Genomic DNA, 26128 nt, shown 5'->3' with positions numbered 1-26128 from the left:
GTGTTTGACTATCGGGCATGCCAAATCCATGGTTGTCCTGGTTGATTCGGAGATCCCGTTCCATGCTCTAAGGGCACTGGGTAAGAAGGAAGTATTTATACGAATTTATCCTATTATATGGAATAGAAAATAATATTATATCTATGTGACGTTCTCATTATTTTATCAGGTTGCTTTTTTTTTAGCGGCCCCCGTAAGGGGAAAAAGCCGCTATTAGGTTTGTGCAAAATGTCCGTCTGTCCGTCTGTCCGTCTGTCCGTCTGTCCGTCTGTCCGTCTGTCCGTCTGTCACACTCAGATCTCGAAAACTAGAAGAGATATGAAAAATATTATTTCATCATTAAATCCGGCTTGAAAAGTTTAGGTGCAACGGCTACTTTTGGTTTTCTAAAAGCAAACCGTTTAATTTATAAAATTAATTATTCAAGCGATTTTTTCATAAAAATACACCAATTCTAAAACAATTACGTAAATGTAAGGGAGGCAATGTTACAATATGCTAACAAAGATGGACAATTTTTGTGTATTTTCAGTATCACTAAGTCAAATATATTTTTAAAATGTACAGGAAATGTTTACAACAAATACAAATAATAGTTAAAGACGTTTTTTCTGGTCAACTAGCTGCTAAAATTAAAAGAAAACATTTCTGTTTGTTTATAAAGGCTAATAATGCACTTTGTATGTAAATATCACGCACATTTTTTTAAATGGACTTTTTATGCAGCGATTTTCGTGCAGTAGCGTAACGTCGCAACATGATCAGGTGCTAAACCAATTCCTTAAACTTTTTTAAAAAAAACGGTTTTTATTTATTTTTTGTTTAGTGCCCCCATCCGAATAAAAGAAGCTTATTTTTGTGCGTTTTGTCTGTTGGTCGGTCTGTCCGTCACGATTAGATTTAAAAAACTAGAACTCTAAAAGCTATTGAAAATCTGATTTACCCTCTAATGTTCCTGCCATAACATCTCAATAGTTTTAAGTATCTAAAATTGATTGTTCCGGATTTTTTTGTGCAAAACTAATCAACGCCAACAAATGTTTGTTTGCTCTTCTAACTTATATTACATTCAATTTCCATGCTTAAACGTTGCAAAAACACATTATCAATAATATGTTGTTCCGTTTTTTATGTAAATAGCATATTAATGCTAAATCATAATCTCTATACTGACTTATATTTCATTAATTGTAAAAATGTTCCGGATATTGTTTTATAAAACATGAATTATGCCTAATGATTGTTTGAAATCGCATAAGGCTTTTAAAAAAAGTAATTTACTAGCATTGATTACTGAAAATTACTTTTTAGACATTTAATTTTCTTGTAAAACATAACATAGAAGTTTTGTAATCGATAAAGAAGGTTCCGGATTTTGTTTCTTACAAATCGTCGCCAGAAAATTCCGAATTTATTTAAAAATCTACTAACGCCAAATAATCGTTTGAACTCCCTCTTCTAATTAATAAACAAATAATCTTCTCATTTACGAAATAATGTTTTTACGGATTTTTATGAAAAATATTTTAACTCACTACTCTCTTACAGTACATTTAACTTTCTACCTAAAACATTAAAAAATCTAATTATCGTTAATATTATGTTCCGATTTTTAAGGAAAACAGAATCCAAACACCAAAGTAAGGTATGAAAATCTCTCCACGTGGCTGTAGTACATCTAATTTTTATACGAGACCATCCAAAAAATTTAATTAACGGTATTACATTTATCTGAAATTCTCTTTTTCTTTTACTATTTATACAAACATCCGGAACAATCTATTATATAAACTTTTCAATTGTGTTCATACCTAAAAATTATTGCGATGTTTTGAAACGTAAAATAAAGGTTAATCAATTTTTAATAACTTTTAGTTGTTTTTTTTTATATCAAGATAACGGACAGACCGACTGACAGACAAAACGCAAAAACAATGTGGCTTTGATCCTTTTTAAATAATATCTATTAGAACTCAGTGCACCAATGTCTATGAACCCTCGTTAAATATCTCGTGTAAATAAAGACATTTTTTTTATGGTACCGGTACTAGCCTATTGTGAGGTAATGGAATTTTTTTTCTTTGACGTCATATGAAAGGACTCTTTAAATGTAATGTTAAAATAACGCACTCGGTGCACCAATGTCTATTAACCCTCGAAAAAATTGCTTGTATTAATGAAAACATATTTTAGTCTAACTAAGCCGTGTGACGTAGTGTTTTTTTTTCCTTTGACGTCACATGGAATGAATTCTTTAAATGAAATGCTAAAAGAACGCACTCGGTGCACCAATGTCTATGAACACTCGAGAAATGGCTCGTGTTGATAAAGGTGATTTTTAGTCTAGCTAGGCCTTGTGACGTAGTGTTTTTTTTTCCTTTGACGTCATATGGAATGAATTCTTTAAATGAAATGCTAAAAGAACGCACTCGGTGCACCAATGTCTATGCACACTCGATAAAAGGCTCGTAATGATGAAGGCGATTTTTATTCTAGCTAGGCCGTGTGACGTAGTGTTTTTTTTCCTTTGACGTCATATGGAATGAATTCTTTAAATGAAATGCTTAAAGAACGCACTCGGTGCACCAAAGTCTATGAACACTCGATAAATGGCTCTTATAGATGAAGGCGATTTTTATTCTTGCTAGGCCGTGTGACGTAGTGTTTTTTTTTCCTCAGACGTTATATGGAATTAATTCTTCAAATGAAATGAAAAAAGAACTCGGTATGGTAATGTTTATTAAGCCTCGTTATGTGACTCGCGTTTAAAAAAGGAATGATATCTTGATTTAGATCTAATCTAGATTTTTTAAACTAGATCTAGATTTTTATTACAGTATATCTAGATCTGGATTTATATTCTAATTAAAATTATTTTAGAGTCTAGATCTAGAATTTCTAGATCTAGTTTAGACTAAAATAGACTAGATTAAGATGTAGAATTTCAATTTCTAAACTTAAAGTGTAAAAAAAAAGTGTAGATTTTCATTTCCAAACGTTTTGATCAATATTGTAATGTTTTAATATACTAAAACTAATCTACTATTTTTTTATTAAATTTAAATTTAAATTTACGGCAAATGAATCTTTGAAACATTATTACTTTTGACCATCGGATGGCTGCCTGGTCGTGCGGTTTGCGCGCTGGACTGTCGTTCAGATTTATGGATGGCCCAGGGTTCAAACCCTGCCCGCTCCCATCCCCCGTCGTCCTGCTGGAGGTTTGGACTAGGAAGTAATTATCTTCAACTCTGAAGGAACATCCGAAACGTGTAAAACATTTTACATCAAAATTAAATCACCTCTTGAATATTATTTGCGAATATGCAGATCCGACAGGGATCCGACTTCGACGGGGGCCGCCTCTGAGTTTGTGTAACACAAACTCTCTTTGTAATCTTGTTTAGTCATGATTTAGGGTACTTTACTTTTTATTCTTCTGTCTTGAAGTGTTTCAAAATGTGTGATTTGACTAATGGTCTTACTCTAATTAAATGTGAATATTTATTTGTTATTAATTAATCTCACGGGTCTACTTTGCGTCTGTTCTAGTCAAGTTCAGAAATTCAAATTGATGTTTCACTTTCTCTGTGGAGTGTTACGTCTTAAGAAGCATTCGTTTCCCTTTGCCACTTCTCGTGTGACTGGAGAGGCCACAACTGCGGTCACTGGTTGTTCATCTGTCCTCCCCAAACACGGCATCATTTTCACCCTTCTTTCTCCTTTTAATGTTTACACCACCTGCATTTTATCTCCCTTCCACTATTCTTGCTCTTCATGTAGATCCAAGAAACTATCTGTCTGGTATGTAAGTATTTTTTGTGTACATTTGTTTTTTTATGATTATCTAATGTTTCATTACTATTGTTACGTATGGTATTACTATAATAGTAGTATTATTTATATAAATATCTTCTACTTTTGAAATGTTTAGTTGGTATCAGTAATCCTTTCATTAAGCGCCATCGACTTTTAATTTTAAGTTATTTATGTATTTCAAATTCTCTTCCAATCTTTACTTTTTTTTTTCTCTTTAATCTTCACTTCCCACTGTTCCTTGAATCTGTTGTACCTTTGAGGCACCACGCGTGATCCGTTTTTCTCTCTCCATCATTGGTCTCTTTCACGGACAAACCAGTCAATCCCTTGATATTATTCTCCTGACTTTTCCTTACAGCGCCTCAACATTCCTCCATATACGATATCTGCATTACCCATTACACTATTTCGTTTTATGGGTTGCCTGAATCAGCCAGCAAAACAAACGACAGATTTTAAGTCACTCATTAACATAACTTATATATCTCATAAGCTTAACAATTAAATACATCTTAAGGTATTTTTGTCATTTTTAGCGGCCCTCGAAAGGGGAAATGACGCTATTAGTTTTGTGCGAAATGTCTGTCCGTCCGTCCCGTTTAGATCTCGTAAACTAGAAAATATATTTAAAATCCGACATCACAATATTTTAGACCATTCAAAGTTCTGATGCAACGGCTACTTTTTTTTCTTAAAGCGAAAAATCTAATTTTTAAAATCAGTTATGTAAGCAGTTTTTTTAAGAGAAAAAGCTAATTAGTATGCATTATAACATAGACCTAATTAAAAACGAATAGTAATCTTGTAAACTTCATTTTCATGAACTTTTTTTTTAATTGCGGAAATTATTTTATTTTTTTTTTTTTTTTGAGAATTCGAATAAGAGATTGAACATTTTTCAAAACAATTAGATCAATTATAAGACATCAGTTAGGCCAGGGGAGGTGCGGTGGCTGAGCGGTAAAGCGCTTCCGAACCAGGAGTCCCGGGCTCGAATCCTGGTGAAGAATGGGATTTTTAACTTTGGAATATTTGGGCGTCCACTCAGCTCTAATGGGTACCTGACATTAGTTGGGGAAAAGTAAAGGCGGTTGGTCGTTGTGCTGGCTACTTACACACTCGTTAACTGTAAGCCACAAAAACAGATGAACTTTACATCATCTGCCCTATAAGCCACAAGGTCTGAAAGAGGAACTAGTTAGGCCAGGTTCACATCTAACTTTACATTCACTTTCACCTATCCTTTGATCTGCTTGACCGTTGGGGCACTACACAAGATCTGTTAACCTTCTTTCTCCATTCTTATCTCTCATTTGTCTTTGATATAATTTCATTTGGATGTTTTTTCTGAAAATATTGAAGCCTGCCTGGGTGGACCCCTTCGGGGACCGATTTTGAGTTTGTGTTTTCACACAAACTGTCTTTTGTAACCTTGTTTATTGTAAATGTCAGGAAACTAATTTGTCGAATGTAATTGGGTTTGTTTGTTTTTTCACACATCACTGTTTAAACTCAGGGAATATCCGGTTACGGCGCAACTTAAGATACGCACCTTTGATTGATTGATTCATTAGTATGGTTCCATGATTGATTATGCCATGATTATTCTATAGACGTTAGCTAGTAAGGCTAAAAAAATAAAATGTTTGTTTTTCAGGTTTGTTCTACTTTGATGTTCCGTTCTCCATCGAGGTGCCACGTAGTGGCTACGGTAGCAAAATTCCTTTTTTTTTTTATCCAAGGCCTGCTTTACAAATTGCGGTGGCCAAGTTAATTGCAATTATAACTATTAATATTAATTTACCATTATATCAACATTTATTATAAAACATGCATAAGGAGCAACTCAAATGCAGTCGGTGGCAGCTGCTTAATTAAAGTTACGTCTATCGTACGATACACTAAATATGTTAACCCTCTAAGTCCAACATCCTGCGATTAGAACCATGACTGATAGTGATATGCTAAACGTAATTGCGAGGCCACTGCCAAGCGCGGGACTAATTTTGCCGACCCTGTTTGTATCTAATATTTCAACACTAGTACATAGCTATATATTCATTCCAACATCTAAGGCATATTCTATTAGATAAAGTAACGAACTTGTATTTATATAAATCTTCAAAGTACAGCGGATGGAACAGGAAAAAAAAAGGTCTTTCTAAGAAAAGCTTCTGGACAATGTCAAATAATAAACCGACCTCTCTCTCTTGATATCCAACTAAGAACAGCTGCAGACGAGATAAGAATTGATAGTACTCTTTGAAATACACAAAATATAAAGTATTTTAAAAAAAGCTTCGTTTAAAATGAGATGAAAAATATTTATTTTTTCAACAGTAGACATTGATATACAAAAAAAAAATACTCACTATCAACAAACGATTGTAAAAAAAAAATGAAATAAATAAATGTGACTAACAGTTTGATAGTTGTGAACATTGAAAGGGGGGTGGGAAACGAGAGCTCGGGAGAACGGAAGAGAGAAAGTAAGAGTGTGAGAGAAATAGCGGGAGAGAAAGAAAGAAAAAGAAAGTGGAAAGGAGAGAGCATAAGTTGGCAATTAAAATTTTGTAATATCTTCTTTCTTATAATTGTTCTCTTAGCTACACATTTTACAAGCAAACAGAGTTTAACTTTTTTTTTTCTACCGAAAAGTATCTTCATAGTACTGTCCTAGGTTTCTGACTCTGGCTCCGCCTCTGATGAAATAACTTTCTTATCGTATCCAAACATTGATTCGGCCATCTCTCTAAGTCGTTTCTTGTTTGGTTTTCCAGTGGAGGTCTCAGGGAAATCCCCTTTGGTAATCTAAATTATTGTAGAGAGAAAAAAAACTTTTTTAACTTTGAAAGAAGACACTTGGCCATTGAGTCTGAAGAATTCGAGAAAACAACAAAAACATCTTTACATTTTTTTTCTAAATAATCTACTTATTATCTCAACTGTTCTATAACTTGGGTATCAGATCTACACCTAAAACATTTGTTACACACAATGGAAGTTATAATTTTCAAAACGGAGAACTCTCACGCATATGTGACCCCTCCCCCCAAAAAAATTCTTTGCGAGAACGAAAAGAGAAATTACAATGCCTCTCCCCCGACAGACATCGGCTTTGTCTGCATCATGTGTGGCTAAATATAGAGGTGGCAACTGGGTCTGCCTAGTCATGTGAAATACTGGACTCGTTTTGTAATCTTCGGAATCTTATTTTTAGAATATGAACGACTATGATCCTAAAACATTTTTTCCCTCAAAAGAAGCAAATAAAGAGAAACTCTATAAATGTGCCTATGTATCCATGGTGAATTGTTTCAATACTTCTAATATAAGGATTTGTCAAAAATATTTCTTCGCTATTTTCAATCACTCTGTTATAAAAAATAACTTGCAAAAACACCTTCCTGCTGGGAACAGAACCAGAGAAAAGAAAGAAAGGCATGTAGGGAGTACGATGGGAAGACATCAAAGATTGGACGAGACTATCACTGAAAGAGACTCTAGTCAAGACAAAAGACAGGAATGGAGAAAGACAGTTGACAGATCGATCATGTGTGATGCCCCCAACTGTTAAACAGACTCAGGTATAGGTGAAAAAGGTGAAGAAATATGAACTTTTATCATACTTTTGTAGGAATTAAGAGATCGATAATTCTTCATTGTTTCCATTGAGTGAAAATGAGTTAATTTTTTATGAAACCAATTATCCTAAATGTTGATTGTACTTACAATAAAGTGTTGCAGTTAGAAGTTAATTGTACTTACAATAAAGTGTTGCAGTTAAAAGTTGATTATACTTAAAATAAAGTGTTGCAGTTAAAAGTTGATTGTACTTACAATAAAGTGTTGCAGTTAGAAGTTAATTGTACTTACAATAAAGTGTTGCAGTTAGAAGTTAATTGTACTTACAATAAAGTGTTGCAGTTAGAAGTTGATTTGTACTTACAATAAAGTGTTGCAATTAAAAGTTGATTGTACTTACAATAAAGTATTGCGGTTTTGGTGTTTCCTCAGTGACAAGATTTGGTAGAAAAATTTGATCACAATATTTTCTGAGTTGATCTTCGTTGAGTTCGCTGTCCCTCTTTATCTTAACACAAGCACAGATGTTTTGGTACAACAGTGGATCTGACACCTGGTAAAAAGAATGCATTTATCTACAATTTCTCCCACACATAATCTCGCATCAAGTTGAGATTTTACACAAATAGTCCTGTTCTAGTGGATGAACTTACTTCTCAGGATTTTTTAAAATATATTTTAAAAGTATTTGATTCGTTCTTTATTTGGTATCCTTAGAGAGCATATGATGTAAAGATAATCTGTTTTTTTTTAGGCCCACGGTTAACCAGAGTGTTATGTGGCCAGAACAACGACCAACTGCATTTACTTTTATCCAACTATTGAATTTCCCAAAAACATACATACATTTTCTAATTTCTAGGAGACTCGTTAGAGCCGTTTACGTAATGGCCGTCCCGTTTCCAATCAAATAGATTTACTTTTTAAAATCTGCAAGATCGTCTCACCCAAATAAAGTTGTAATTAATGTCGGTACTGACCGGAACTACAACAGCCTCCAATACGTCAGAGTGTTCCATCAACTTTTTCTCCATCCATCCCGGATACAGCAAATCTGCTCCGTAGATAATAATATCTTTAGTTCGACCAAACACGAAGACGTTTCCATCTTCATCGATGTAACCATAGTCCTCCATCTTGAACCACCCGTCTGAGGTGAAAGCTTTCACTGTCTGCGGGTCTGGACTGGTCTGTCTGTTGTAGTAGCCTTTAAATACATCGGGACCTGTAATCATAAAGGACTTTGAAATTGAATGTAGGAAAAAAACAAGATTACAAACCCTAACCCTTACCCTAATCACAAGTTCACACAACCCTAACCCTAACCTCAAATAGTTCGGGATCTGCGATCATAAAAGTCTTAGAAATCATTTGCAGAGCAAATAATAGCTGTGTGTATTGAACAGACCTTTGAAATAGTGCAGAACATGTTAATCTAGAGACGCTACACTTAATTACTATAAACTACACCAACACTATAACGCCATATTCAACAGTCCATTTATTTACACACCCTCATAGTAAGAGGTTACACACAACACTGTGATATCAACTTTCTTACCAAGGGGAATAACTCTACATACTAATAACAAACACATACACATAAACACAATGTTAACATTAATTACAATTTCTTTTTTTTTCTTTCTTTCATTCTTTCTTTCATTCTTTCTTTCATTCTTTCTTTCATTCCTTACTTCATTCATTCAAGTCTTCCTCTCTTTCTCTCTTTTATTGCATTTTGAATGCTAAGTAAAACTGAGCATATAGGCTACATAGCGAAACAAAAATAGATGATAGTACCTCTGACTACCTCAAATTATAAAAGAATACAATACCAGTGTCTTTGTCTACTATATACAATCAATCTTCTCAAACATCAAGGAGAATGTGTAGAGTGAGAATAGAGAAAAACAAAAAAAATGGCAACTTTAAAAAAGGAATGTAGCACTGTCTAGTATGTTCAGAGTTGCCTTAGCATTAGGCCTACATTTAATAAAACTTGTACATGCAAAAGTTTTAACTAATCAAAATAATAAATTTTATGTATGCATAATGTAATAGTGTAGGCTACGAGCATCAATGACATACAATAAAATGACATGATATTAGACCTGCACATGTAAATGGATAGATTTGAGTAGTATATGTCAAATGGTAAGAGGAGTATTCTGGAGAGCAATAATTAAATTGTATTACGTCTTCTGACAGTGTGTGTTCATTAAAGAAATATAATCAAAATTTGAACATAATGAAAACAAAAGAACAAGTATCAGAGAAACGTAAGAAAAGTACTAGTGTGAAGCGAAACTAAAACCAAGAACTAGTATAATAACAATGAGAGCAAAATAATACAGTACATAATGTTGCACAATATACAAATGATTGTTAATAAGAAACAGCCAGAGATTTCAGCCAGTCTTCTTTATGTGCCCGTTTCAACTGATCAGCATTCTTATTTGGTGTCTGGTAATGCAGGGCCTTGGTCACTCATCACGGCGAGTCGTGTACCTTCGTATCTGGTCAAACATTGGCTGTAAGTTGAAGACTATCTGACTGTCAAACTGTGCACATAGAATGGAGTCAAAATGGGTTGTCGACATAGAGTTGATAAGACTTGGAATAGAATAAAATGTCCTGAGGATGGGGGGGGGGGTGAAACACTAGGTATGGAGCCATACAGCCTAAGAATGTAAGGCTTAAAAGACGCCATGAATGGAGTCAATTGTTCTGATGATGTTATGGTGGTAAGCTGCCCCACCAAAAGACTTGTACTGTCACCTTGTTTCTTCACTGTTTCTGTATTCTCTGCTGGCAACGTTGATGTTAGCAGTGGCAAGTGTAGATAGCATCTTTCTGTTGGTGGTGTAGGCATTCACCAGAAATACACATAATCTCATACGCCCAGGTTCCAAAAAACGTTATTCCCACACAAAGATGATTAAATGTAGTGGGGTAAAGAAATATTGACAATGCTCTGAAGTCTGATCAAATGTAGTGAGGTAACAAGACTGGGGGGGGGGGTGGTGGTGGAGAGGAACTGTTAACAATCTGCTCTGTTGACGTGCTGTTTTCAAACTTGATGCACATTGTTTGAATGAAGAGTGACTCGAAGGCAATACGAGAAAGCAATGCCAGTTGTTAAGGAACAATGTCTCTATACACCAAACTTGTGACTAGAGCAGATAGATTCAAATTGTCTCCGACTAACACACAGATGTTTCCTTCTGGTCGCTAGATCAAAGGTCACTAAGTCAAAATATTATGTCTAATATTTCGACACAGGTGTGTTCACTTTGTTTTTTTTTCAGTCACAGGAACTGAAAGTAGTCTCCACATACACAGTCAGCTACAGTATGATTATAACTCGTTGAGCGTGACCTTGGAGTATTGTCCAAACTATACTAGCAACTCTAATACGCATGTGTAGCTTCAAAATTCGTGCGCATTCTAGAAGCAGGTCAGCCTTGAATTTCTCCACCACTGTCAATCATTGAAAAAAATTCATGGCTATACTGGAGCGTGCACTGCCCTCATAACTTCGTTGTGAAATCTTTCTCTCTGTGGTCTCCAGTAAACGGACAAGTTCCCTTTTCGTCCTCTACAACTTTGAGCGTCTCTGTCAGATTCTCCCAGCTGTCTGGACATTTAGACAAAAGATGTCTATATGACCCACAAGATATGCATCTCAAAACATTTCCATCACGACCTAATGGGTTTAAACCTTTCTTTCTTGGTTGAAAGAACTGATCTCGAGCAATGCTTCTGACTTGACCTTCACTTCTAAAGTGACTTCTACATTCATATAGTCTACTTCCATGATGTTCCACTTTCGGCTTGCTGGTAGATTTCAACTGCTCTTTATCTCGTCTTTCAAAGCTCTTGAAGTTTTCACGTCTGCTGTTGTTCAACTGTTGTTCACATCGTCTTCCCAAACTGCTCAACAGTTCATGTTTCTTGTAGCCAGCCGCCCATAAAGCCTCCTCATTCTCAGACAAATACCTTGGCTTACGTTTGATACAGGCATCGAACTTTTTCCCTTTACTATCTTCTCCTTTGAACTTTCTAAGAGATGCCTTTGCTTCTTCATACAGCGTTTCCCGGTTAGCAAAGTTCATACCTGTCAGAACTAGCATCTTCTCAGTTTGCGTAATTCTTGCCTTTCTGAGCAGCTTGAAGGCCAGAATCTCAGGTAACAGTTTCATTCGTTTCTGTTCTAATCTCCTATACTTTGTATCAAACTCTGAGATATAATCATGTATGGATTGATTTTCACTTTGCCTGAATTTTTCAAAATCATCAAATTTATCAATACTGTCTACGAGATCGTCTTTGGCCAAGTTCGTATCTAAAAACTTCAACAGATTCTCGAAACCTTCCTGACACTTGAGCTCTGACAGCTCTAATTGCTCAAATACCTTCTCTCTAATCCTTGACTCACTGCCTTGTGGTAATGAAAGAGCTACGGCTATCGCTCTTTTCTCTTTCTTTAGCTCCGTGATTTCATTCCACGCTCGCAGTTCTTTCTTATATAATTCATAAGACATATCTTTCAAAAAGGATGGAATCTCAATTCTTGTAGCCATTATCACTTTAAATAGGATCAACTAAGTCAATACGTTTACTTACACGCTCTGCTATCACTTGTTAAACTAGAAACGCTACACTTAATAACTATAAACGACACCAACACTATAACGCCATATTCAACAGTCCATTTATTTACACACCCTCATATTAAGAGGTTACACACAACACTGTGATATCAACTTTCTTACCAAGGGGAATAACTCTACATACTAATAACAAACACATACAAATAAACACAATGTTAACAGAACATTCTTTTAAATAGATTACCAGTCTTATAGTTTTATTTAACAATTAGTACCAAACAGAACTTATATTTTGATAGATATATTATTCGTTTATCGGTATATTAGTAGCCACGGATCATTCTATTACAATATGTGTTGTTGTTGTTTTTGCTATTTGGGAAGTTGATTTGGTAGTAGCAGTCTGAATATCATGAATTTATTGAAAAGACATTGACATAATTACTCCCTTTTCGCTGGATTTTGTGTGTTATCAAGAGATCGGCACTTGCCCACAGACCTATATATATATATTATATCTAGACTGGAAAAACGGAAACAATTCTTATTCGCGATTGATCAACTCACAGACCTATATATTTATAGATTGTTGTGTATTAATCACAAAACTATATATTCACGCAAATGTATGTTAGTTTCCATTAAAATAATATTTTGAAAATCCTAGATCGAAATACTTTACGTTTATTGATTTTAGTTATCTTATGTATATTTAAATAGATAGATTACCTAGATCTTTTTAGATTATGTATCTAAAAATTGGTAAATAATAATTATAAAGACGAGAATGCTTTTATTTTCTATGTTTAATTACTAGATCTAGATCTAAGCATTAAATTATATTGTTACAAATGACCAGTGACAGGAAGAGGTTAACGTGTGACCCCGACGAGATAACACAGCAGCGGGAGTTCCCTGGAATGTACATGTATAAACAGAGACAGGATGTGACGTGTCCTTACATGTTATTCCAAAAGGTACTAGCAATGTCCAGTGACAGATAGATGTCACAACTTGTGACCCCGGCAAGATGACACTGCAGCCGATGTTTTCTGGAATCTACATGTATAAACAAAGACAGGATGTGACGTTTCCTCACGTGTTATTCCAGAGGATACTAGCCGTGTTTGTGCAACTTTGGACAAGCGATTAGGGACTCTATATAAGCCAGAGAGTTAATGTGAAAGTCAGTCGTATGGAGTCGTGAGTGAGCCGTTACAGTCGATACAGACTATGTAAGACGTGTGCGGCTCTGTGGAAGAGAAATGTGTACGACTCGATGCAAGTTAACTAGGGTAGAGTTAACTGGAGTGGACTACTGTCGTTAAAGTCTATACAGCGAACTACAGTGGACTTGAGCCGTTACAGTCGATACAGTCGATGTAAGACGTGTGCGGCTCTGATTCGGTAGACTTGAGTACGACTTGGTTCAGCTTTAGAAGACCTGGAGCGACACTGGGAAGTGTGTCGTTGGTCTGTTCTGTGGAATACGGCTCGATGCAAGTTGAGAAGAGATGAATTGCAACGAAGTGAAGAGATGAATTGCAACGAAGTATAGCTAACTGTAAACTGACAGATATTGTACAGTCTTCTACGCTACATGTTACAGTAACGAATTGTTAGAGTTAATAGTCATTAAAGTTATATGAAACTGAAAGTTAAGTCGTCAAGTTCTTTGCTGTGTTTTCATTTGTGTGCCAACTAATACATCTAGCCAGAAGATTCAGAAATACGTAACAATATGTTACATAGGTTAGGGTAGAAAAAAAAAATTACTTCTTAAAATTACTATACAAAACACCACCCTGTTTCAGATTTTTAAAAAGTTTTTTCGCATTTTTTGTATTGTTAAATGATCTCCATGTCCAGTCTAGATATAATATATATATATAGGTCTGTGGACTTGCCCTGGATTTCTAACATGCCTTTATAAAATAGGTTTGTTTAATTTTATTTAATATTGTCTGTATTATAAACTTCTAGAGAAGATGAAATAAGAGTCATTCAGTCTCCCAAGTTTCTGTGAACCAAGTCGATGTTTTTCTCAGCGCAATACTTAACAAATGTCAAGTCGACAGTAGCACACGGCGCATCTATCAAAGGCACAGTGGTAGGGTATTAGAAGAACGATTGAAAGCCCACGGGCCAAACATTCTTGTGACTTAGCGAAACATGAGTCTAAAAAACAATATTGGTAATTTTGAATGACAGAGAATAGCATTGCTAAGAAAACATGTATTCTTGTTATTTTTAAAGACACAATCTGGAGATTTCTTAGGAACATAAACAATAACAAAATAGTTACAAAGATTGCTGACCCATGATGTCATTCAGAATTACTAACATATTAAAAAAAGAGTTCACAGGTTTCGAAACAAAGCGTCTTTGGAGGATAAACAAGCGGTTAACGCCTTTCAGCCTTATATCCCAGGTATTCAATGTCCTCAGTTCAGCTCGTGCCTTACCTTTGACCTCTATAGTTCCTGTTTCCCCAGGCCGACATTGCCTACCATCCTCAGCCACAATACGTAACTCTACACCAGGCAGGACCTTACCGTTGTCGTTGGACTGTATAGTGTCACCTGAGTTCAAAATAGAATACAGGAAATTACGTATTAAAAAGAAATATTTCCAAATGTTCCAAATATTTTCAAACATTACTTTATAGTGGTACATTTCTATAAAATGTGTATACGAAATTCGTGTCGTCTCAAAGACTATATATATATATTACCAAGTAATAAGATGAACAACGTAAGTTGTTAGTAGTACAATAGTTCATAAAATCACTGTAATGTTGTGGTATAGCGAAGGTTGAGGGATCCAAAAGGAGGGGGGGGGGAATAGGTGAAATCGCCTATTCTGTTTCGGCCCACCGTTTATATATATATTGTTAGGATTTACTGGGCTTTGGGGTTAGGGTTTGGGAAAAAAATCACCCCCACCCCCGATTCGGATCAGATCCGAGACCACCATCTGTTTCAAGAAGAAGGAATTGATTTTTTTTTCAATTATACTTTTTATTGTAATAACCTTTGATATGAACAAATAATCAAATTTCCTAATTTCTAAATCTAAAAGATACGTGTATAAATTGTTTTGTGTACCTTTAGTAATAGATTTCGCAGTTAAATGCCCAGCTTCTGTGGAGCCATAGGTGACAATAAGTTTCTCTGTCAGTGTCAGAAAGTTTTCCATTTGACTCTGAAAAAAAAAAAGGTCCGTTGGGAAACTACACCAGATCTGTCAACCTTTTTTCTCCATTTTTCTCTGACATTTGCCTTTGATAGAAATTCATTCTGATATTCTTTCTGAAAATATTGAAACCTGTTTTTTTACCTGCCTGGGTGGACCACTTCGAGGGCCGAGTTTGAGTTTGTGTCTTTGTAACTTCGTTTTTCACTCTTTTTTTTAATTACATTTGTTTATTTTGTTTCTAAATCTTTGTATTTCTGTATTGTTTTTTTTTCTTTACATTGATTTTATAAAAGCGATGCGCTGTTGGCCAATCTCTTTTGTGGACCAACGGAGGTGTGGGATATCTTACAGAAAGTTCTCGTGCTGCCTTTAGTAGCTCAGGAAATAACTCTCCTCGAGTGGGGATTCAAACTCGAGCTCCATGTTAGGTGGCCAAGCCGTAGCTATTTGAAATTGTCATGTAGAGTGCAAAAGCACTTGGAACCCTAAGGTCAGAAAAAGAAAACAAGAGCTCTCTTCCACCAGACTTAATGAAGGGCGCACTCCTCGAATATGCCGTTCTGTCTGATGGGGGTGTGTGACTCAGAGTTAAACTCAAAGTTTAGTTTAGTTTTTTCTTTTCCGGTAAACACGGATACTCCGGACTCGCGGACTAGAGACACGGCCGAATTCCGCACTAACCGGGACCCTTGTCAATTTTCCTTTAATCTACAAGGCTAATCGCCATTTAAGTAACGGCCTCTTGAGGAACGGCGCCTGTACGTTGACAGATCTCTGTGGGAGCTCTTTTACATCCCCGCATAGTGCAACGAGGTTGTTCTCAACAATTAGATGATTAAATTAGGAAAGGGAGACCATTTTAACAGAAATGTAATGATCAATCCGATAAACGGATTATGTCCCTCAAAAATATATCCACAATGTGTACACGACATTTTTCTGTATATGTATATAAAACATATCTATTGGAATTTAAATTTCACAATTTGCTAACCTTCCTCAAAGGCTGTCCTCCTGCAATCAGCATTTTAAACTTAAAGTCCGAACCTCCAACAGAGTCGATATACTCCCGTACACTGTCCATCTCAAGACAAAGCATAGGGCAGCATTGGGCGTTTTCTTTGGTGGACGCTTCCCAAAGATCCTTTCCTGTTCTCTTGACCGCAGCGTCGAAAATGTCTGTCAGTACTCTGGTGTCAGCGTGACATATTGGAGCAAAAGGTATACCAATACCCCAACCTATGATAATTATAGACAAGGAACGATAAGTTAGTTTACAGTAGGAATTTTTTTTTAATATGTGTTTCTCAAACGTTGATATGGGACGCCAGCCCTATTCAGCTAGTGGGTATGAGAGAGCTCTGTTAGAGCCAAGGAGCCAAAAGTTTTCCTGCATTATAGTCTCCAAATATGCATTCACCAGGTGTCTTATTTAAACTAAATTAATAAATATAGTCGACCGGCGGTTTAGCATACGCTGCAATTTTGCAGGGCCGGCCTAAGGCCACTGCAACCTATGCGTCCGCAGTGTGCCCGGCACTTTCATAGGACCCGCGGTAATTCTAGGTGTATAAATTATTAAATTAAACCATTTTATAACTTCTAACAGATTTCCTGTTGCCTCCTGATTTACCAGGAGCTCCTGGAAATCTCCTGAAATTGCAAGTATACGAAAAAGTCCAGGAAAGTTTCGGAAATTATTAAAATCTTTTGAAAACTCATACAAATCTCCTGAAATATATAGACAAAAATTGTCATTTTGGTATGTCATTCAATATGGAAAACGCCAACCCTAAGCGCGATAAAAAAACGGCATTATGCAATACCCGTAATTGTGAAATCTAGTGAAAGAAGCTTCTCGCGCCTCAAACTAATGAAGAATTACTTGGAAGTCAACAATTCTCAAAGAAAAAGATTGAAATATTTGGTAATTCTTGCTATTGAGCGTGATCTATGGAAGAAACAGAATTCTTATAATACACTGTATGACTTCGATGCACGTAAGGCTCGTGTAGTAATTCTGTGCGTAGTAAAGAATGAATACAATGCAAAGACGAATACATTTTCTAATACAAACTCATAGATTTCACTTATTAGACGTATCCCTACCCAAACTGGGCCTCGCGAAATCCATTTCACATTGGGCCCAACAATGATTAAGTCCGGCCCTGCTATTTAGTGACGGGTGGATACTACTTATTCTCCCCCCCCCTCTTTTTTCTCCCCTCTAAAATTACGTGGGGCAACTCTAGTTCTTCCTACTTGCATAAATAAAAGAGTGATCTTTCCATTACTTGGTGTCCAAACTCTGAAGCCATGAAGAGAATTAATATATATAGATTGGTTACAATGTCATTTTTAAAATATCATTCAAATATGGCCATGCAAATACAAGAGATTATTGTGTCCCATTAAAATAAAACAGAAAAATGTCTTCGCGCTCCCCTATGTACACATGGTAGGGAGGGGGAGACGCTCCTTACTGTTCGAGAAACAACATTGTCTGAAAAACATTTTTTCAAGAAAATAAAAATAACAAGTAAAACATTTGAAAATACATATTTTTAAAAGGCCAATCCCTCTTTCATACATAGATCGATTATTTTTTCTCTTAATAACTAATGAATGTTAGATTTTAAAAAAAAGAACATTTTTTATCACGTCCCCCCCCCCCCCCCGAAGAATAATTTTGGTCAATTAAATGTATAAATTGACCAGACTTTATAGTATTCCAATGATTGACCTTTAGATCTAGCTAGATTTAGAAGTCGATGCTCAAAATGTCCCTTAAACAGTAATTTATTAAGCTCTTCAACGAATGCGGAAATACCCGAAGACAGTCCCGTTCAAACGCTTACTATAAGCTATCCCGACAAGACCAACGTCTAATCTTTCGACTCAGGACCGGACTCAACAGAATGCGACAACACATGTTCCGGAAGCTCAAAATTGGAACCAGTGAAATCTGCCCATGTGGAGTATCACCAGAAAATGCCGACCACGTCCTCCAAAACTGCTCTCTCTACCAAGAGGTCCGTATAAGACATTGGCCCCAAATCACCCCAATAGAAAGAAAACTATATGGAGAGCTCCCTGATTTGGAAACCACTGCGCAGTTCATCTCATGTATTGGTCTAGTCATATGAACACTCCAACATAACAATGAGAACTATGAAGAAGAAGAAGTCCCGTTCAAGATAAATATTTTCTAGCTCTCTAGCCAAATTTAAATTGACTTCATTTTTAAGCTTTGAAAAATTATAACGGTCAAACTAGAGTTTTCCCAGTGTGGCCAATGAGTTAGTAATTCTTTACCCAGCGATTTACATTATCTGTCAAATTTTTAGGAAAATAGAGCTGTTTTCGAGATCCGTGTCCACCCAGGTTTTTAGCCCACCCAGAAGGTTTTAGTTTCCCACGAATCGAGGTATTTTAAAAGTTCATCATTTTTTTAGAAGTACTTAATAGTTCTGAAAGGGAAACTTTACTTTTTTTTTGACTTAATAGAGCGTTTGTGAATGATGCATTCAAAGTCAATCCCATGTAGGTCTAACCAATGTTTGCTTCCACCTACCCATTGATTTATCGTTGTAGTATTTTAAACATTTCTCTCTAGGACTGTTCCATTGGACTCCAGGGCACAAAACGTGATGGGCAAGTTCCTCGCTTTTCAAAGTATCCTCGTGACTTCTGGGTACAAGTTTGGAGTAGCCGGTACTTCCGGAAGTTGAAATGATTATCAACAGGTCGTCCGGTTTAGCTGGCTCGACATAGATATCCTCACGGCCGATCTTTAAGTCATTCAGAAAATGTTTATTTTCTCTGAAATAGCACACCATTTAATGTCTACGTTCTTTAAAAAATATAAAACAAGCAAAATACAAAAAATACTTTTAAAAATAAACAAAGCTTATATCAATGTGTATCAATTAGTTTGGATCAATCATGTAATTAAACTTGTAATAGATCTAGACTAACGATAAGAATTTTTTTTTTACCAATAGTTTTTGTTTAGCGCAATTTCATGCTTTTGGAGTTCTGAATACGCTATGATCCTATCACTTGTCTGAACCAGTTGGAAAGGGGAAGGAAGAAAGGGGTATCTGGGTGATCGCTTGTTAAATATATTTATTTTAAAAAAAGGGAACGACCTGAATTCAAACTTGTGAGCTGAAGCCTTCTCAGGCTTCTCAGGCTTCTCAGCATTCTCAGGCTTCTCAGACTTCTCAGGTTTCTCAGCCTTCTCAGCCTTCTCAGGCTTCTTAGGTTTCTCAAGCCAACGCGGAGAACACTCTACTAGCGAAGAGTCCATGGAAGATTGTATAGTTGTCTATTGTTTCTATTTCATGTTTGTGCTCACTAAGCCTCCGATGGCAGCCTAATATAAGGGGAACTACTTCAGCTTATACCGCCACTTCGTCAAGTACTATTTCTTTTACCTTGTTTGAGATACAAAACAAACTAATTTATTATCAATAGTTTATTAACTAATTATTTCATTTTGCTACTGATTCTTGTAAGATTAAGGAAATAATTGTGCAAAAATTTCAGCTTAATCATATATATATCGTATACACGTTCTGTTTACATCTTGTATTGTCTAGAAGACTTTATTTTGACTGATTCGCAACCTAAACGCCGCAATTTGGAAAAAAACAATTAAGCTTTCTATTAAACTTTTTTATTTTCGGTATTTTCCCAAAAGACAGCATTCAATATTTAAAGCATAAATAGAAATAGAAAAAAAAACAAGTCTTCCTAAATGTTTCTAGCCTAATTTCTGTGTTTTCCTTTAAGTCGACTTATTTTTAATTAGCCTTATGTCATATTTTATTTCATTTCTGTTTCATTTTAGAAAAGAACAAAACTTAGTTAACTCTTTCTCTCCGTAATTATTTTCCTCCTTTCGTTCTGCTCATTTGTATTTCACTATCCTGTCATGATTATATTTCAATAACTTTATTGTTTGTTATCAGAAAATGTTTTATTCGGTATCAAATTGTAGGAGAAAGGATGCTCTTTTTACACAACACAAATTCAAGTTTATAAATTCAAAAATCAATTTAGTTGGCATCGTCAATTAGGAAGGAAAGAGTTAAACAGCAACTAAATGATAGATTTTAAAACTATTTCTTTTTTTACTTTCGAGTAAGAGCAAGGAATGATAATACAAGAGAGGAGCAATATATATATATATATTCTGTCTTTTTCCTAAATTCAAAACGAAACCAAATTCGAGTTCCTTTTATAAAGGGCTCAATGCCAAAAATATATGTAGTCTAGGAAACAGGATGGGGAAATTCAAATGGGGCTTTCGGAAACTGCATTTTTATTTCTCTAGGCTTGATGGTCTAAAAACATTTTTGAGACGTTTAATGCCTCATGATAAAAAGATGCAAAAATAAAATAAAATAACTAAAACTAACCAAAGGTGCTATATCTTGAATTCAAAAATTGAAAAGTGTGTCTTGAGAGGTCGATCACTCGGAGGATGCCAAAACAAAGTAGGGGATTGTCATTGTAATAAAAAAAAAGGGTCGAAAATTGTGAAAGTGGGTGAGGGAGGTGTGTTTCCGGTGGAAATCAACATAAACTACACATTAAATATTTACTATACTAACGGGGGGGGGGGGGGGTAGCGGATAAGTAAAAGTAATACTACGACTCATGGGCCAAAAACGTGTGCGTGTGTGTTTCGAGAAGGGCATTATAAAGGGAGTCAATCCATTCAAGTCAATAGTCTATGTCAGAGAACATTACGATGCGAAGGGTAAAAAGATGTTTGAGAGATAGATTAGGAGAGAGAGACAGAAGGAGAGCAAGAAGAATGGAGAGAGAAAAAGGGAAAAAAGAGAGCGGTACAATTACTCGCGGACCAAAGTATGTTAAAGGAATGGTAAAAATTTACTCCAGTTATTGAAAGACCCCCAAAAAATTATGGATGTTCCGCCCACAAAAAAAAAATCAACGGGCTTAGCCGCTGTGTAATACTAGCTGCAGTAAACTCTCAGAGAAATATCTAAATATTCCTTTCTAAAAATATCAAATCCTAACGGTCTACATGTCATATCTTAAAGAAAGATTAAAGTAAAATAACGAGCTTATTTTGAAACGTCTTTAAGTGTTAGCGTTTGATGACCTACCCATTCTCAGTCCTACCAACCAGAATAGCTGACGTCAGATCCGGGATGTTCTCAACATGAATGTCAACAAAGCCTTGGTCTGATTTGCCAGAGTAGAATTGATTCATTAGTTTCCATGCTGCTCCTTGCTTCCATGGAGACATAATCACTGCACGACATTTGCTGTTTTGGGCCATAAAACGAAAATCAGAGCCATCGGCCAGAAGAAGCTGCAATAGAGTTTGGAAGTAACTTCAGCTTAGACTTTGTTCGCTGACTTGAAACCACAAAGTTTTAGTAAATAAATCGATTTATGTTTCAGAAGATCCAACGCATGGCTTGCGTCTCTAAATGCCTCTGACAGGCAAATCCAGCTCCTGGCCTTTACGTTTGATTTTCCCAAAAATACGTCAGAACCTGTACTTACAAACTCACAAGAGAAGGGAAGAACGGCGGAATACTGGCGCCTCAAAACCAGTTTTGCTTTGTGTTGCTGGGACACGTCAGGCATAATAATGCAACCCATCTAGGAGAAGGGAAATTCTGTATCCAAACCTCCACTTTGTGGCGATACTCCCCCGTGTGGGTATTGGGGCTTGGAAATGAACAAGAGTAATAAATAACTCCACTGCCTTTCCACTTGCATTTCACTAAGACGAATTATAGTGGACCTTCCCCCATCTAGGTGCTTTTTGACGGAAGTCTGGACTGCACTATTTCAGACGGAGATCTTGTCTCATTACGTTCTAATATAGAATCGAAATCCATCAAGTAGTTTTTTGTTTTTTTTTTGGGGGGGGGGGACTGGTGAATGTGATAGCGTGAAGGGGTCTGCATCCAGGATGTGACGATTCCACAGGGTATACCCAGGGCACAGTCCATTTTAAGATTTCTACTGTAAAAAAATTAAATTCGGAGAGCTCTGTGGATAGCGGAGAATGAACCATTGGCTGGCCTACCCCGCTTGTCCTACGGATATTCCAGTTACAGTTTAGACCCACATCTTCTTTTACGTCAGTATTGAAGCCAATTGCAAAGACCGAAGTCCTTAAAATGCGGAAATTTAATATAAAAAAAAGTCTGAGGAATCACACAGCCTATTTTGAAAGAGAGCATATGATTACAACAAAAACCTGGCTAGAAGAAGAAGAATATAAACATTTTTTTATGTTGGAAAAGGAGTAATCATGTTTTTATATTAAACAGAGTAAAGATTTTTTTCCTCTGTGGGTTAAAATGACGAGACCAAAAAATACATACTTCAGTTACCGTCTCGTGCAGATAACGGCTGGATCTAAAATCTAGATCTAACACTAATAGGAAACAATGTCACACAGATTGTGTGTTGAGAAACGCTTGTAGAAACAGGGTTGTTTTCAATCGGTTTTATTGATTTAAAAACAAATCCATTTTACTATACATCAGACGTACTCATTTGTAGGTGGCGAAATTTGTGCGCGATATTCAAAAAGTAGATGTTGGGTTTATTTCAAACTGTTCCTTGTCAGAAGGCAGAGTACAAGAAATATTTATTGGCTAAAACTGACGTACCAAAAATAGTGTAGGGTGCAAGACGAGGTCTATAGTGTCAAAAAAAAAAGGGGGGGCCCTACGGAGGGGGGGGGGGCCTATAGGTCTGTTCCCTGAGAGAAGCAAGGCCTAGATGTTGTTGGATACTGGAATTCAAGGTCCATGTAGTATTAGGGTGGGCGGAGTTACAATGCGGGTAGATTGGTTGGAGGGTAGAGAAAACAAGCTTCCTCTTAAGATAAATAACGTGAATCAACTTAACTAGTTTTGTTTAAGCTTTATGAGCCTTGGCTAAAAGGAAAACAAAAGAACAGATATTCTACGTTACTCTAGTTGGAAGATTCTTCATATAGTTTGTGATAGTATAAAATTAACAGTGTAGTTAATCTCATGAAATTTACATGAACAGGTCTAAGATAAGATAAGAAGAGGGTAAGACTCAAGTCTATTTTATTTTATTCAATTGAAAAGATGATCAGTTTCCTACCTTGGAGAGTCAATGGTGTAGATCCCCATTTCATCACCTGCTTATTATTGATTAGAATTAAACTTTCCTCTACTCTCGTGTAAGTTACACAATTAAAATTTTAGTAAGTAAATTACTCTAACCTGTATGTTCATTGTGACACATCCTGCTAACATTATACCAATGTCTGTCACCGCACGCTCCGGGGAATCGTTCAGGGTGTTGGCGATGACGTCCCCTTTCTGGAAGCCACGCTGGCGTAACCTGAATGCAAACCTCCCAGCCAAGGTGTAGAGTTGTCTGGCAGTGTAGGCCTCACGAAGTCCAGAGGTGTAGAAGACAAAGATTTCTTTGTTAGGGTCATTCTCTGACAGATGGACAAGTCTTTTAGTGACGGTGTCGAGGTCTCTTAGTGAGCTGACAGCACCACCCATAGTTTTTCTTGTTTTAAAGGTTCAGATTTAATATCATAATATCTGACCTATTGAATGTTATCTGAGAAAATAGAGCATTCAAATATTCTGATTAGCAACAGCCTTTCACTTCAATTAAGGTTATATTCGCTTATTAATTTGTTATTAAAAAATTAAGCATTCTTCCTTTTGTTCCTTATATTTATTTTAAATATTTTGATGCATTTTTAGTGTAAACATATTTCATTTAAGCACAAAGAATTTGTTTCATTGCATTTAGCATTCTACAAACAAAAAGTCTACACTGAATGTCACAACAATTAAATGCTATTTTATGGTAAATAAATATCTTTGTACCACTGATCGCTATTCAAAAATAAAAATACGCAAAGTATTCGTTTTGTATTTAATAGTGCTAAAGCAGTAATTGTACTCTTTGAGCGGATATCACTTTATCTATTTGCTTCACATTTGGTTTGATCTTTATATCCATCAACAGACACGAAACACCTTTAAAAACAGCGTCACTATTACCAGGTACCGTAACTAATACCAGAGAATTAAATCAAATCATAACATTCATTCATCATTTCAACTGTCAACAAAAGATAAGTGGTCAAGTTATGTTTCAGAACAAAAGTAGTTTAATGTATTTTGTTGTCTGTTTGGGGTGTTTTTGTTGATGTGTTTTAGTAAACAGTAGTTAAAAAAAAATTCAGTGGAGTCCAGATAATCAAAACTTTGATAATCCGAAAATCCTAAATTAGGATAAATGTATTTTTGTGAATAAAAAAATATAAGAACAGTGAATAAGTGTTTTAATTATATACTAAAAATTACAGTACATTTCAGAGATAGTGTAATGAATGAAACATAACAATGTTATATGTAGTTCTAGTTTTAAAAAGTCTTACATTTTTTTAGTCGAAGAGGACCTCTGTTTTGAAGCGAAACGCCAACGCCTAAGAAACAGCGTCTCCTCTGGAGTCGAGGCAAATTGCTGTTTGACGTATGTAGCGCTACATCAAAGGTATCCGAAGTGTTAAAGTGGGATACTCTCTGCTCCTTGCCGTCTTCTGCTTAATTACCGTTATTTACAATGTCCTGTATCCAGTGATGGGCAAACTTTTAGTTTAACTAAAAAAACATGTAATTAAGGCCAAAGTTTAATTAGAAAAAAAAATGTTAAAATCGAAGTTTAATTAATTTTTTTTTTAGTTACGAACTGTTCATAAGTAAAAATTTGTTACCTAATATCAACAACTTTGATTATCAAAAAATGATGCGATTGACAAATATTTTGTCACTTTTCGAATTTGAAGAGGAACTTTTGTAAAGATGGTGGTAGAAGTTATGGAGCCAACATCTGCAATTGAAAGTAGCAGAGTCTTGAAAATTTTGCTCAATATATTTGCTAAAAGCCATACGTAAGGCTTCTCTACCATAACGTGATTGGGGTTGTTCCATATTTTTTTCCAAGTCACGTGGCACTTGTATTTGTTAGTTTATAGTGGGAACCCGAAGGGTTTTAGGGCAATATTTAGTGGGTTTGATCAATTCAATAAGTGTTGTGGTGACTGGGCTCTGAGAGAGAAAGTGGGTCAGAGTCAGAGACTATTTTTTGAGTTCAAGTTGGTGGCTGTGGATTGCGAGGGTCGAGCCAGAGCTGCTGGAGTAGGAAAGTCTTTCCTATTGAAGATAGATGGTCGTGTTGAATAATGTACTACATTAATTTGGCTGAATTGATCTGATGTCTATTGTAGATATTTTATTTAGTTTAATACAATGTTTTATTAAATATAAATATGTGTTGAGCCTCCTTGGAGAGTATGTTATTGCTCCACTCCTAGAAGTTAAGATGTTCCTGTCGTCAACAGACTGAATTAATGCTTGAAGTTGCTTGCCGCCTAGACAACAACTTCACAACCACAATGTCCAACCCCAATATATATAGCTCCTCCTTCGTGATCGAAGATGATCACATTTCTCATCTCCTATAGACTCGAAGATGACTATAAAGTCCTTATATAAGCGGTTTGTGATAAACATTCCAATTTTCGTACTTTCTAGTGCCAAAATGTTTGCAATTTATGGATTTGACTTCGTTTTATGAAAATCTCTAGTATAGGCTTACGTCTAGTTCAGTTCAGTTTTATGTTGCTGTACTTTGTATTTCTTTTCTATATTTCTTTAAAATCGATTTGTTTGCTAATTAACCTTTTTTTTGTTTAGTATAAAAGAAAAATTATATGTTAAAGTTTACTTCTGTTCATAAGTGGAACTCACTCCCCATTGATCTCAGACAACATGCTACACTACTTTCAAGAAGAACATAAGACCTACCTGTTAAAAACTTTTTTAGGTAAGTTTGTCATTTTA

The 26128-nt window shown here is 35.7% G+C and overlaps 1 protein-coding gene across 3 annotated transcripts; it reads right to left on the bottom strand.

Moving 5' to 3' along the window:
- Nucleotides 1–6122: 6122 nt before the first annotated feature.
- Nucleotides 6123–24798, bottom strand: LOC106066559 (2-succinylbenzoate--CoA ligase-like). Of its 3 annotated transcripts, none has more exons than XM_056016792.1 (10): nt 24664–24798; nt 23480–23831; nt 21362–21570; nt 18793–19040; nt 16213–16457; nt 15128–15224; nt 14486–14602; nt 8385–8629; nt 7805–7957; nt 6123–6630 (listed from the first exon to the last, which is right to left on the bottom strand). In XM_056016792.1, exons 2-10 carry the CDS (start codon nt 23768–23770, stop codon nt 6496–6498), a joined length of 1740 nt encoding a protein of 579 aa, XP_055872767.1. In that variant the 5' UTR covers nt 23771–23831; nt 24664–24798; the 3' UTR covers nt 6123–6495. The 3 variants fall into 3 exon arrangements, with proteins under 3 accessions (XP_055872767.1, XP_055872766.1, XP_055872768.1); XM_056016791.1 differs by lacking the exon at nt 24664–24798 and adding an exon at nt 24107–24252; XM_056016793.1 differs by lacking the exon at nt 24664–24798 and adding an exon at nt 24183–24202.
- Between the last annotated feature and the right edge of the window lie 1330 nt (nt 24799–26128).

Source organism: Biomphalaria glabrata, chromosome 18, assembly GCF_947242115.1.
Source record: "Biomphalaria glabrata chromosome 18, xgBioGlab47.1, whole genome shotgun sequence".
NCBI lineage: Eukaryota > Metazoa > Mollusca > Gastropoda > Planorbidae > Biomphalaria > Biomphalaria glabrata.
The sequence above is the reverse complement of the archived record's forward strand: the minus strand, read 5'-3'. Positions and strand labels throughout refer to the sequence as shown.

Excerpts from the sequence above, each read along its gene's own strand:
- LOC106066559 (XM_056016792.1), bottom strand. The coding sequence starts at position 23,770 with ATGGGTGGTGCTGTCAGCTCACTAAGAGACCTCGACACCGTCACTAAA. Across the intron at positions 15,225-16,212 it reads GAGGACAGCCTTTGAGGAAG|AGTCAAATGGAAAACTTTCT; the intron begins GTTAGCAAATTG and ends TTTTTTTTTCAG. Across the intron at positions 6,631-7,804 it reads CAAAACCGCAATACTTTATT|ATTACCAAAGGGGATTTCCC; the intron begins GTAAGTACAATC and ends ACAATAATTTAG.